Genomic DNA, 14097 nt, shown 5'->3' with positions numbered 1-14097 from the left:
AATTTAAGAATCGGTTTACAAATGGTTGACGCACAAAACTTAAGCACACATCCAGGAAGTCCATCTGGACCGGGAGAGCATGTTGGCGTTGTTGTTGCTAAATCTCTTACGAGAGAGCTTTCGGTAATTAAAGGGGAGAAAATACAATTTGCCCTATTTGAGGGATTAGGGTAATTAGAATTTGACCAAGCTGTCGAACTATAAGTAGTTTGGAAAAACTCTGGAAATAAATCAGCAATATCAGAATCCGTCGATGCCTTCATTGAGTTTAGACGTACCGGTGAAGGCAATGCCAATGCCATACGCTTGGCATTAACAAAATTGTAAAACTGTTTCGGATCGTTTGAAAATTCAAATTTACATCGACTTAGATACATAGAGTAGCAATGACTGTTGAGAACATTAAAATCTGTTCGAGCCACAACATATTTCGAAAAATCTGCTGGTCTACCCGATTTTTTATACTTTTTATAAGTGTTAGATTTAAGGTTTTTAAGTCTTTGAAGCGCATTGGTAAACCAAGGAGGTCTGTTTAGGTTTGAAAGAAGCCCATCAGCTACGCATTCATTAAAAAACGTATTTAAGACTGTATAGAATAGTTCAGTGGCACTTTCAATGTCTGTACAATTGTACAAGTTTGTCCAATTATAATGAGAAATCATATCGTTAAGTTTATTATAGTTACATTTACGAAAACATCTCATTTTAGTTAGAGAAACTAAAGGAGAGAGGGTATCAGAGCAGGGGAGGCAAATTGTAAGTTCCATAGTTGGATGATATAGGTCTTCAGGTACAACAAGAACGTCAATTCTACAAGCTGTGATTTCAGACGGATCTGAAACAAACACAAGATCTAATTGTTTTCTTAAGGAATTTTTTATAAAGTTTACTTGCTGTAAAGATAATTCTAAAAGGCCATCCACAAAATCATGGGCGGATAACGGCATAGCGACAAATGAGTCAGTAGGAGGAGACCAAGAAATATCAGGTAGGTTAAAGTCACCTAAAACAATCAATAGGTCTCTGTTAGAAAGAAGGGATAAAACAGATTTTATTGCAGACAGATGGTGCTCATAAATTACTAGGTCAGAGCCAGGTGGAATATAAGAACATGTAACAAAAACAGATTACGCTGGCAAAGAAACTTTTACACTTAGAAATTCAATTTCATTGGGTATATGAATGAGAATTCTTTCAGATGTTAGGCTAGAGGTAACGGCAATCAGGACATTAATATCTCTGGATGGGAATTTTTCACGTATAAATTCCAGAACATCCTCAGATGTGGTATCTGGGGTGAATCTAGAAACAAATAATTGCTTCCTTTGTGGAACAACTGAAAGTTCCTTACGTCTGAACCTCACTAGGCTGAGATCCAGGAACAGTGCCTACAGTACCTATAGGAACGGTCTGCACCGATTTCTTTGACTTAGCCAGTACAGAAGCTTTTAGTCCGGAACTTGGACTATACTCGAGCTAGCTGTATCCATACGCACAGTTGGTTAGCTTAACCCTGTGTCGGCAGGAACTGCTGCTACCAAGTTCGGATTTGGGTTGGATTCCATGGTGGTATTAACGGCGGTTAAGCTGGCTTTTTTGCGTTTAGGCGACTCTGTTAATAATTTTTTATTATTAAACTGGGCACAGACGGTATTGAACCCCTCATTAAGTTGCCTAAAAGCACCCGAGATATTTATATTTAAAAGTTTTAATATCAATATCCAAGTTGGAATGGAGGAAATCGACGAAACATTCATTTCTTTTATAAGTATCTTTCCTTCAGAACAAATTTGGGACCATTTAATTTGCAGAGACACTCTAAGCATCAAAGCTGGCAACAAAAAAAATCGATTTATGTACTGATACCATAAATCCGTGTTTACTGTAAAAAATTAACGATTAAGTAAGTTAAAAAAATATACAAATTATTCAATGCAGAAAATATAGAAAATAGAAAGTACGCTTGAAATTTGATCTTTTTGATAGATTTGATCTTTATATTCTCTTTAGATTCTCTATATCTGCATTCCATTTAACTGTTTGTAATGTTGGTATTGATAAAGAGCTATGCTTGAATTTGTTGTTTAATGGGATACATTTTTGTTAAAGAATAAAGAAAAAACGTATTTACCTTCTCATGATTCCAAAATTTATCTACTGGTCTGTTCTGCAATACCTAAGAGATTTAAAAACGGAGTTTCTGAAACAAATCAAGCATTTGGTGTCGGATGACTGTAGGATTTGTTGACAAAATTGGATGGGATGTTTGGGGTAGAGAAGATTAGTTTTTCTAGGTTTTGCATAGTTTTGGTTTCGCAGCTGTACCAACGCCCAACGTGGGTGCAAGAGCTCTTCTTATTTTCAGCGGTTAAGTCACCTCCGTCCCAACATACATCTTAAGACCGGAGATTGTGCTTAAGGCAATGCATACAATATTTCGGCAATTTTTGTAAGCATCCCCAAAGAAAAAAATAATAAAAACAATAAAGGAAGTTAACTTCGGCAAGCCGAAGTTTGTATACCCTTGCAGCTACCCTACCCCGCCAAAGCACATGCGCACTTACGTGCGTGACCATTTATGTCTCAAACATCGCATTATAAGGTTCAAGTTCTCTTGACTTTTAAAGTGAATGGTCGGGTTTTTTTCTGCGTTTCGAATTTGTATTTGTTTTTGTATTTGCCTAAGACGGTCCTTTAATTGATACGGGTCGTTATTTTCGATGGCTTCGCGAATGAATTTTCCTTGTAAAATCTTTGGTAATTGATTTACAATTTGAATTTTATGTTCTGTGTTTGCTTTGTGCGTTGCTTGTCGAAGCTGTAAGTTTTTTTGTGATTTCTATGAGATCTGCAAGTTGCGCACGTGATGAGATCTTTTATGCGCCAAACTAAAGGGTGATAGATATTTAGAGATAGTTTTCGCCGAGGTAAGGCATAAAAATTAAAATTTTGTTTTTATTTTTCAAGTTTAAAGCATACTTATAATATCTGAAGAATATTGTGTTACATTTGAAGTCAATAAAAGCAAAATTAACGAAGCTATGAGAATTTTTATACCTGTCGGTTTTTGGTTTTACACTGAATTTTTTTGTGTTTAAAAATTTATAGCGTTTTTCCCACAACTCACGTCTTTAAAGTCGGTGCCCATCATTTCTTTAAAACTACTGCACCAATCCTTTCGAAATTTTAAACACTATTTCTGTACATAATTTACAAGGAAACGATACTATTTTTTTTGTTCATAATTTTGATTTTACACAGACAAATTAGCGGTTTTTTTCCAAAAAATGTTGTTATTTCGGAAAAACTATTATCTAACCAATGAACTTGGATTTTAAGGATTCTGATGGTCCGGCACCGAGTTATGAGGGGAATTTTTTTTAATCACGTTCGAGTTCACCATGAGTTAACACATTTTAACTGTGTCATTTAAACCCGACGATCATTGCCTATTTTATTGGACCCTACTTGAACCCAAATACACACCTACCTATTTGGATATAGCTTGGCATATTTCGTCTGCCATAAAGACGCAAAAGATCCTCCAAGTTTTTTTATGTACCCATGTAAAATGCAATCCGATTCTTTTTCATCGGTATCGAAGTGTTGTTTTTGCTTTGATTTTCTTTTTTGTTCAATTCTGTCAGTTTCAGAATTGACAGTTTCAAATACTGTTTCAGAAACTTCCTGTTGCCACCTGAAAAGAAAATAAATATAATTATACCAATAACACTATGCTCTATAAAAAATGTACCTCGGTGGCTGCTAGAATATATATATTAAGTTCTTTTTCTCAGAATCCTTACGACAGGTAATATTTTGGCGAACACAATTCAAAGTGCGGATTCAAAGAGTTCATGATTTTTCACAGCCATTGAGGTAAACAAATAAAGATCCAATTATGTAACTTAGTTAGTAATAGTTATCAGACAGATAGTTTACTTCGTAAAGTAAAAGTTATTCGTCAGAAAGTAAGTAACATGTACACCCAGAAAAATTGAGAGCGGTTAAAATCGAGATCGGCTATTGGTTTTTGTATTTTCTGTTCTTGCCTTTTCACGGTATCGGGACGAAAGCGATGCTGAATTTAGCATTCTGAGCTCGATTTTGCGGCTGTAACCGTAGAAAAATGAGAGGAAAGACATATCACTGCAAATTCACTTCTTCGTATATGGTGATACTGTGTGGTAAAGTAAATGAGAGACAACAAATAAGTTTAAGATTTAAGATATTTTTCCAGGATTTTAAAGTTGTTTAACCATTTCATATTTAAAACATAAGTACCATTTGTGTACAATTTGTCTTACATTATTTAGTGAGTTTTTCTTAAGAAAACGATATTGTCAATATACTTTAATAACTGTTTTTAGACATAAATAAATTAATAATCAATATTTTTTTTATATAAAGAAATCAAACATAATTTATTGAGTTGAATTAAAAACTGACTACGCGTCGATTCATATCTGCCGCTGTTGCCGTTGCTGCCAACGTTTTTTATTTTCATTGGCTGCTGCTCTTCATAGCTGTCGCTGTTGACCAAATTTAACTGCCATTGGCCAATGCATTTAAGTTTTTTTATAGTTGTATGAACTTGTCTGAGTTTTATCAACTTTGGAAATTGGCTATTCTGCAATCCCACGATGGTGGTCATTTCTTATTGTCTATATTTTTTTCTTTGTATTCAGACAATGCACACTGGTCCCGATGTCCAATATTTTTGAATAAACTAGAGAAATGAAGCTACAGAATTGAAACTTTGCTCATTATATAGTTATTATATACGCAAAGTCTGGACACGCCTTCCTTTCCGCCCCATAGAAATGCACCACGGGACAAAAATTTACAAAACATCCATGAAAATTGGGCCAACGTATCCAATAAATTTTAAATATATATAAAATACCTTTGGAAAAGCCAATAGTATATATATCCAATAAATTTTAAATACTCGTATATATAAAATAACTTTAATAAACATCCCCTCAATCCCCTATCCCCTCCCGCCCTACCAATTTTTAACTTCCAAATGCATCTTCAAAAATTATAATATGTTTACTTAATTAATGTTTAATTACTTTCAACATCTAAACTAAAGGAATAGGCATCGTTACATTCAAATGTATCCAAGTCATCTTCATCATCATTATCTGTAGTAGGATAACTATTTTGGAAATCGACTTGTTTTGATGTAGTCTTTCCTTGATGTGGATGCTGGAAACCATCGGATCTGATGAATCAAGTGCTCTACAAAAAACGTCAGTAATGGTGTTTAAGCAACTATTTTGTCTTGCATGCCACGTCTATTATTTTTATAAATTTTGTTGCAGTTTTTGAACAGAAACTTTTAAATTTTGAACCACCTATTTCAAAGTTGCTTGAAATTGCTTTAAAAATAAAATATAAATTTCTCAAAATCTCCTGGTCGAACCCAAGAGCATATGCAAATTTGTCGGTATGGAAAAATGCTCTCCTCGCTGTGGTACTGCCGCTTCTATTTGCTTTGGGCTTATCGACATGGAGTCCAAGCTCCTCCCACAATTTGTGCCACTTGTCAGTACCAATTCTGTATGACACTTTTAAAACAAATTAAAAAGAACGAATCCACGCATGTAGGGGAATTACTCCATACTCGAGCACATGGGAGTTCTTTGTCGTAAATTTGTCCGATTGAACATCAGCCACAGTCATGAAGTCTAGGGGCTTTGCTCCACAGACTGGCATGACTAGGTCGAATTGCTTTCTGTCAAAGTATTAAAAACTTTCCCATCAATATATGGCATTTTCGGTTTGAAATTACTACTACCCTAAATTTTCAATTTCCGTATTTAGTCGTTTTTTCTCTGCTCTGATAGGACTTTGTGTTTCTTTTATGAATTCAATTTTTAGAGGCCTGCAAAACCGAACAGACTGTCAAGGCCGATTCATTCAAATCCACTAACTTAAGCTGTATTAGTGTTGTCGCAAACAGAGTCTGATCGAATGTGTCTGTAGCTTTCAGTGCGAAATTTTGCTTGTAAGGGCATTGGCCAGTTGAACCGTCAAATCCATATCTGGCAATTAATCTCCACAGACTGGCATGACTAGGTCGAATTGCTTTCTGTCAAAGTATTAAAAACTTTCCCATCAATATATGGCATTTTCGGTTTGAAATTACTACTACCCTAAATTTTCAATTTCCGTATTTAGTCGTTTTTTCTCTGCTCTGATAGGACTTTGTGTTTCTTTTATGAATTCAATTTTTAGAGGCCTGCAAAACCGAACAGACTGTCAAGGCCGATTCATTCAAATCCACTAACTTAAGCTGTATTAGTGTTGTCGCAAACAGAGTCTGATCGAATGTGTCTGTAGCTTTCAGTGCGAAATTTTGCTTGTAAGGGCATTGGCCAGTTGAACCGTCAAATCCATATCTGGCAATTAATCTCAAACCGGAAATATCTTTATAAACATTGAACACGTCTTTTTGTAACAGCATAATAAGCTCGGCTGTGTGGTTTAATAAGTTCTGTTATAAGACGCGACAGATTCTGTAATATATAGACCTTTGCATATATCTTTTGCACCGATAATTTTCTTGTAACTTGGGTAAATTTCACAATTTCTCTTTTTACTTTCCAGTCTTATACTCATGTACTGTTTTTTGGTAACGCCATTCTCCATCAAAAAATCTTAAGCTTATTCTGGAGATAATGGTACAAGCTCAGCTTTCGTTGTTCCCTTCTTCACGGGTTTCAAGCACGCTTACTTGGCAGCGAAAGTAGTTGCATGAGCAAGGAGATTGACATCATTATAATTTTCTTCTGAAACTTCGCAAGCTAATCTATGCTTTAATCGAGAACGTCCTTCACCATAGCTTAATCGTCGCCGTCCTCCACTTTTGGGGGATTCTTAAATATAGTCTGAAATTTCGCTTGAAAACGTAATGCAAGACAACTTTCTTTCTGCGCCTTAAGCCTTGGAACTATCCGAAAGATTCTTTTTATTCCGGCAACAAAAGCAACAAAGTTCATAATCCTCTTTTTCAAAGGATCCTCTATGTTTTGCTTTAAGTTTCCATTCGATGCTGTAACACAAAGTTGTAAAGGCTTTCGGTTTTGCGTCCATGTGCCAGCCAATACTCTAGTATTTTTCAATAACATAGGTCTATGTTGTCTAGCAAAGTTTTTTTTTTTGTAAAATGGAGCAAAAACGAGGGAAAAGATTTATGTCATCGTATTGTAAATAAGTGCAAGAACAAAATTACGTTAATACATAGTTGTTATAATCCGGTACAATCCAACCTACTTCTGTTCCACGAAACACGAAAAATGCTATGTTGAAATTGTTAAACATACAACTCTACAAAAGCACATATACACAAAGACACTTAAATTTTGCATACCTCCACTAATATTTTCTTTTTTACTTTGTTTTAAAGTGTAAGAACTTTTGCAATCTTACTTTAAAGTGTGCTTTTATTTAGCGCGCCAAAAAGTCAATATTTCTGATCAACGAACAGCTGACTTTCTGATTTTTAAATGAAATGTATATTATTCTAAGGAGATAAAATGTTTTTTTTTTTCATAACTAAAAAAAGGGGTTTTGCAAAAATATTGGGCAAGGGGACCAGTGTGCAATGTGACTGTTTAAATTTTTCGACTAGCGAGATTGTCTCATTAAAATCTAATATATTTTCTAAAGTAAAAGTTGTCTAAACATTATGGGAATCGCATGGTTTGTTATTTGCAAATAATTGTCTCTTATATTTTAACAAATTTTCATATTTTATATCATTGATTATTGCTTTAATTCTTAAATTTCTAGATTAATCCGTTTTAATGGGGTCGTTCCCATTTGCGGCTTTTTCTTTCGAGGTCTGGGTAACTTTCAGTATTGCATTAGCATCATTAGTAAGATTGTTAATTTTATGATAAATTAATCTGTTAATTACTACCATTATTTTCTAATTGATCATTTATCTTATTTCCTAAAATTTCGTAGTCGCGGTTGTTGATGAACACATTGCAGCATTTATTTAATTTTGAATCTTATTATTATTATTCCTTTGGTGAAATTCAAACTTTGCCATTTTTTGATATATTTTGGTGCTGCGTCACTAATTTGAGATTTTTTAGGAATTTTCCTTTTCGCCAGATTTAATTTACTGATTAATATGAATAAGTTGAAACCGTTGAGGGCAGAAAGAATTCGTGCGAAAGCAAGCATTACGCGTTTGCTAACGGCGTCGCAAGATCCACTTGCGGAATCAAAATGAAAGCTTGATGAAATACATGTGTCATAGGATAGGCCCAAGAGCCCTTTTTGACGAATAGGAGGGGTACGTCTATCCAGCCATCGACAACGAACGAAACGAGGCCTAGTTCGAAAGCCTAGTTAGCTTCCTGGTACAACAACAGCAGCTAAATGAGCATTTGGCTGAGCAAAAAGCCACGATTTTAAGGGCCAACTCGGCAGCAATTGTGGTGCATAATGAACTGCCAAAAATGCACATTAAGTTATTCACTGGCGACTACAAGGAGTGGTAAGCTTTCAAGAATATATTCGAGAGCACGATCCATAGCAAGTAGCATCTGACAAGAATACAAAAGTTGGACTACTTAAAAACGTACATCCTTGGAAAGCAGCTTACTGGATTTGCCATATGCCAATAACGGATGCTACCTTCGACCGCCAGAGCAGATGTAACAGCTCTGTGCAAGGTGACGGACGGATCCACTGAATTTGGATGCAGCAGGGCAAATTAAAAGGGACTGCTGGATTATACACTTTGTTCTAGCTAAGATCGATGCTGAAACCCGTCGCAAATGGATCGAAGGAAGCCGGGATCTGGAATCACCGTCCGTGAATGATCTTATCAAGTTTTTAGAATGACGATGCGAGAGCTCAGCAAAAGTAAGTCAGAAATAAACTCTAAGGGTGGTCAACAACTTGGCAAGGTAAAGCGATCGGAACGATCGATAGAGGCCACCTCTGTTGTGAAGTGTAACTCCAAGGAGCACAAGATCTATGCCTGCTCACAGTTAACTAAATTGTCAGTCGAGCAAAGACGGCCGAATCACTGTGTCTTAACTGCCTTAAGCATGGGCATGTATCGCGAAGATGTGAGTCAAAATTTACATCTAAGTTTTGCCACAATCGCCACCACTCTCTTGATCTCGCAAGCTAATGTCTCTACGACATACCCACCAGATGAAAGGCACATCCCAAGCGCTGCCGAAGATGATACGGTCACCATCAACTGCCACAGCTGAGTCTTTGTGCAACGGATCAACAACCGCAACACAGCCACAAGGGCTACAAAAAAATGCATTGCCAACAGCTCTGGTGTTCGTTAGAAACTACCTGCCCATGGACAGTGGTTCGGACCTGTTTTACATCTCCGAGCGGTGCGTACACTCGGACTGGCAAGGTCACCGTCACAAATCTTGGTGTCAGGGACACTCAAGGCATTTATTGGCTTTGAATATGCGGATTCCGACTATTAGTCGATGGCGCCAGTCGACATACCAGTCGACATAGGCAGCGACTACGTTTGGACCGTGTTCATCGGTCAAAAGGTGTTTGACAATGAGGCAAAATCATCGCCATTTCTACTATATTTGTCATAACATCTATCTTAACCACCGTCTGTTCATCTACAACGGCAATGCACACGGCTATTGACATTGACACATATCTACGGCGCTTTCGGGAGCTGGAGGATGTCAACTAGGAATTTCATGGAAAACCAGATAAAGATGAAGTTGAACAGAGACATACTCGGTATTCTACAACACGACGGGCGTTACATCGTCGAACTTTCGTTTTCGGATTCATTACAGGGAGCACTCACAAGATTCAGGGGTGTAGTACGCCGCCTAAGGAAAGACACCAATCTGCACTCACAGTACAAGCAATTTATGCGAGATTATGTTCAGTTGGGCCACATTCGAGAACTATCGCCAGAAGACATTGAGAAACGGCTGAGCTTTTACATGCCAAAAATGTGTGGATCATTTGGCTGGTACACGGAGCTTTGTCCAAAACAATGATAATCAAATCGAACTACTGCCTTCATTAAGGCATATTCCGCAGTCATCTATAGCAGAATGGAGCGAGCAGTTGGCACCGTATCTGTTTTGCTTATAGCAGGAAAAACCGGAGTTGCTCCGCTGAAGCAGCAGTCTCTACCGCGTCTCTAGCCGTGTGGCGCTTTTATACTGAGCCGACTGTACTACTTATCAGTCAAGGTTGCGCTACAACACAAGACCATTCATGGGGCGTCTTAACCATAGTCTTGGTTTGGCTTTCACATCCACCATCTAAGCTCAAAACATTTGTAGCAAATAGAACCTCGGAAATACTTGAATCCTTACCGCGCAACGCATGGCATCACGTAAGCACAAAGCAAAATACGGACTGCGCCACACGAGGAGTGCTTGCTTCAGATCTCATCCATTTCGATTTATGGTAGATGGGACCTCCATGGCTCCAAGATCCAGAAATGCTAGCGGTAAAGTTGCGCTGTAAAAAGTGATGTGCTTCCCTTTCAGAACACGATGGCAAAGAAGAAGCGAAGATCATCGCAGTAAACACTTAGGAAGCGTGCTTATTGGCTCAACGCATCTCGTTCTGGACAAAGCTGGTACGTGTTGTAGCTTGCGCCTTACGCTTCATCCAAAAGACCAAAGCCAATAAATCTTTAAGGCTGACAAATAGAAAGGTAAGCACTTTTGAAGATATTCAGACTGTTCGCATTCTTTACCTGAAAGAGGCTCAGAGATTTACCAGGCATCCGTATAACAGAAACTTTACCCTTTCGGCACTCAGGCTGTGATTACGGTGGACCATGGCCGCAATCCCCGCAAAACTAATGGCTAAATGTGCCTCCTTGTTTGCCATGTAACATCAGCCATACATTTGGAACTGGCCACCGATCTTAGAAACAGAAGCATTCCTGGCATGTCTTCGGCTTTTCATGTCCCTTCGAGGAAAGTTCTCACAGATCTTTAGCGATAATGGGACGAATTTTTTTGGTGCCAAACGGGCTTTAGTTAAGATGCAGCAACTTTTATCTTCGCAATGGCATCAACGCAATCTAACACAACCGCTTGCCAATGATGGAATCAAGTGGAGTTTCATACCTTCACATTCGCCACATTACATCCGTAAAATTGGATCTGCGCCGCGTCTTGGGTAGAACCGTTCTAACCTTTGAACTTATGCAAACTGAGATTGCTCAGATCAGTGCCGCTATGCTAGACACTGATCTCACCTACTTGTCTTCAGTCTACTTTTTAATTGGACGAACATTCACAACTGTTTTAGAGGGAGACCTGACTCATTTACCGATCAATCGTCTGGACTATTGGCAGCACTTGCAAGTAATGTACCAAGGGTTCTGGAAACGCTGGCGCCAAGAGTATTTAACATCCCTGCAGCAACGTCAAAAGTGGAGCAAAAAGGAACGTAACATCACAGTAGACAACTCGTCATCTTGGATATTAGCGCGAGTATTGGAAGCCCCTTCGCGCCGTAAAAATTAAGACGCTTACTGTAGAGATGACCCGGTCTAAGACGAAGTTAGCTGTACTTCCTAGTTTTGAAACCTTGTTTCAGGGCGGCCCGTGTTCTTAATAAAAGCATTGCACCCGTTATTTAAATTTGGTTCTTACTATCCCTTTGGTATATGAAAAACTAATTTTGGCATTTTTTTTAATATATTTTGATGCTCAGAAATTTATTTATTTACAATTAAAATGAATAACTTAATTGCCAAATTAGCCATCACGTCTACTCTGGATGTAATTTTATTTTTCTAGGTATTTGTTATGGTTATAAGTATACTTATACATTTGTTTTTAATATTTTTACTTCACTTTTTATATATCAAGCTTTGCTTTTTTAATGAATTCGTGAATTTTTTTAATGCTTTCTGCGGATGGGCATTCTAAGGTTTGTGTAGGTAGGTGGGGCCCAAAAAAGTATTCTCTTATGCTAGACATACCGGGCAATCATTTAGTAGGTCGGAAATCCACCGCAGAGACTAGAAGTTGGACAATTTTGACCCGATGAAAATGCTGCACTACGATCAACCGGTCGCAGCTGGGAGATGTATTTTGGTGCATGTAGGATTCAAACTCCTCTACCTATGGTTAAAACTATTCCATTACAACACTTTTTAAGTTCTCAAGGGGTAATATATAAGGTAGTGTAAGGTTGTGTCAAAGCAGCAGGCTAATATAGCAGTTCACTGCACACTGCAGTGGCTTCTGCAACGAACATGGAATTGTAAAGAGGAGAATTTATTTTATCCTTGTGGGAATGCTTGGTAGTCCTAATTCCACAAGTATGCACTTTATAGATGATGTAGGAAACGCGTATAGTGATCTGTTTCCAGCTCCATGGTACGGTGGTTAAATTTTCTTGATATGTGTGGCTGTGCACCAGCCAAAGATCGGGAGTACGTAGTGTATTTTGGAGAGCTTTAATGCTCCGGTTATGTTTTTAAGAGTATTAATATGTACATGTGAATACATAAAGCTAAGAAAGTTAATTATATTTTGGCGATATTTTAACTGTTTTCCTTATATTAAGCAGTGTGTTTTAAATGTAAAACTAGATTCTAAGATAATCCCTAAAATTTTTACATTATCCGTATACGTTATACTTTTGTTCCAGTATACAAGTTCGAGAAAGTTACAATTGTAGTTACGACATACTCGTATATGTAGGACCTGACATTTTTCAATGGAGAGTAAAGCCCAGAATGAAGTACCCCATTGCTCTTTCAAAACTTCACAAAAAGTTTCCTTGACGTCCGCATACAGCGAGATGGATATATATTTAAGGTTGTTAGGAATGGATGTGATTTGCTCAAAAGCAACCATAAAGAGCAACACCAATAAAGGGGAACCCTGAAGTATACTGTTGTAAAGTTGTGAGGTTGACCCTAAAAGTTATATTGGTCATAAAGACTTTGATAAGGATATAAAGCCTTGGACCAACACCCGAGAGTTCAAGTTGGTGTAATACTGAATGTTACCCCACGCGGTTGAAAGCATTTTCAAAATCCGTAGCCAGAACAGATACGTGATTTTTGTAGAAAGGGCCATCGACGTGAAGTGTTGAAATCTGAGCAGAGCGTCTATGGTTGAGTGGCTCGTTTTAAACGCTACGTGGTACTAAGAGATTAGGTGATTTTGGGTGGCAACATGACATAATATAACATTATTTTCTTAAGACAGGAGGGGACCAAGATGGGACGGAACATTTTTGTGCTGTGGTCAGATTTCTTTGGCTTCGGAATAGGGATTACTGTCGCTGATTTCCAGACGTGTTGGTAGGAAGAAGAAGATTTCAAACAAATTTTCCTTAAGAGTAGGGGAATATTTGTCAGCATTGCATACGATATTTCTTCATACCCAGCGCATTTCCCTTTGGAAGTTCAAGTGGCAAGCTCCATTTCCAAGAGACTGAATTTTTGCTTAAGTTGCTTCGCAGCATTGCATAGAGAGTTTGGTTGGTTTGTGCTGTTTACGTAGCTTTGTTTTTGTTCAACGTAATTCGAAGAGAAAATGCAGTCTGCAGAATAATTTTACCAAGTATTACCAAATTCCTCAGCTATTTCACTTTTACTGCTAACAAACCCAGCTTCGGTTCTCAGGCACTTTATTTGGGTGGGAGGCACTCCCGCTAGGCGGTTGACATCGGACGAAATTTTTTTTGAGCTCGACAGGGGCGAGATTCGTGAGGTAAATTGTTCCATGCATCATCGCTTAGCAGTCAAGACGGTCCTTTTAAAACCAGAATTGGATTTCTTGTAATTCAAGAGATGTAAGTAGTTAAGTTGGACTTGAAAGTGTAGAACAAAGCTTGTTTTTCATTTCAGAGTTTTTGGCTTTGTGCCATATACACTTGGTTTATGGAATACTGCGATCGGCAGAGGAACGGATGCATTTGGGTACTTGAGCCACTTGGTGATGGTGGTAGAGGAAAGTTGGCACAGTCCCTCTCGAAGAGTTTCCAGTTTGCTAGATGGGTTTTATGTTTAGGCAAAGAAGGGGAACAATCTGGGCTGGGGTTTAGACACAAAACAATTTGAATGGGAAAGATATC

The 14097-nt window shown here is 37.8% G+C and overlaps 1 protein-coding gene across 6 annotated transcripts in view; it reads right to left on the bottom strand.

The window, feature by feature from the left end:
- The window catches only part of LOC108027275 (G protein-coupled receptor kinase 1), a 284279-nt gene that overhangs the window by 24818 nt on the left and 245364 nt on the right, over positions 1-14097 (bottom strand). For 5 of the 6 annotated variants that reach the window (XM_044091485.2, XM_050889929.1, XM_044091487.2 and 2 more), the window contains one exon: positions 3491-3697. The exons of the other annotated variant lie outside the window; for it this stretch is intronic. In XM_044091485.2, the coding sequence (XP_043947420.1) occupies positions 3491-3697 (207 nt within the window). The remainder of the gene's footprint in view (positions 1-3490; positions 3698-14097) is intronic. 6 annotated transcript variants of the gene reach the window in all.

The sequence above is a fragment of the Drosophila biarmipes genome, unplaced genomic scaffold (assembly GCF_025231255.1).
Source record: "Drosophila biarmipes strain raj3 unplaced genomic scaffold, RU_DBia_V1.1 ptg000009l, whole genome shotgun sequence".
In the NCBI taxonomy this organism is placed as follows: Eukaryota; Metazoa; Arthropoda; class Insecta; order Diptera; family Drosophilidae; genus Drosophila; species Drosophila biarmipes.
Note: the sequence above shows the minus strand (reverse complement) of the source record. Positions and strands in the feature narration are given on the sequence as shown.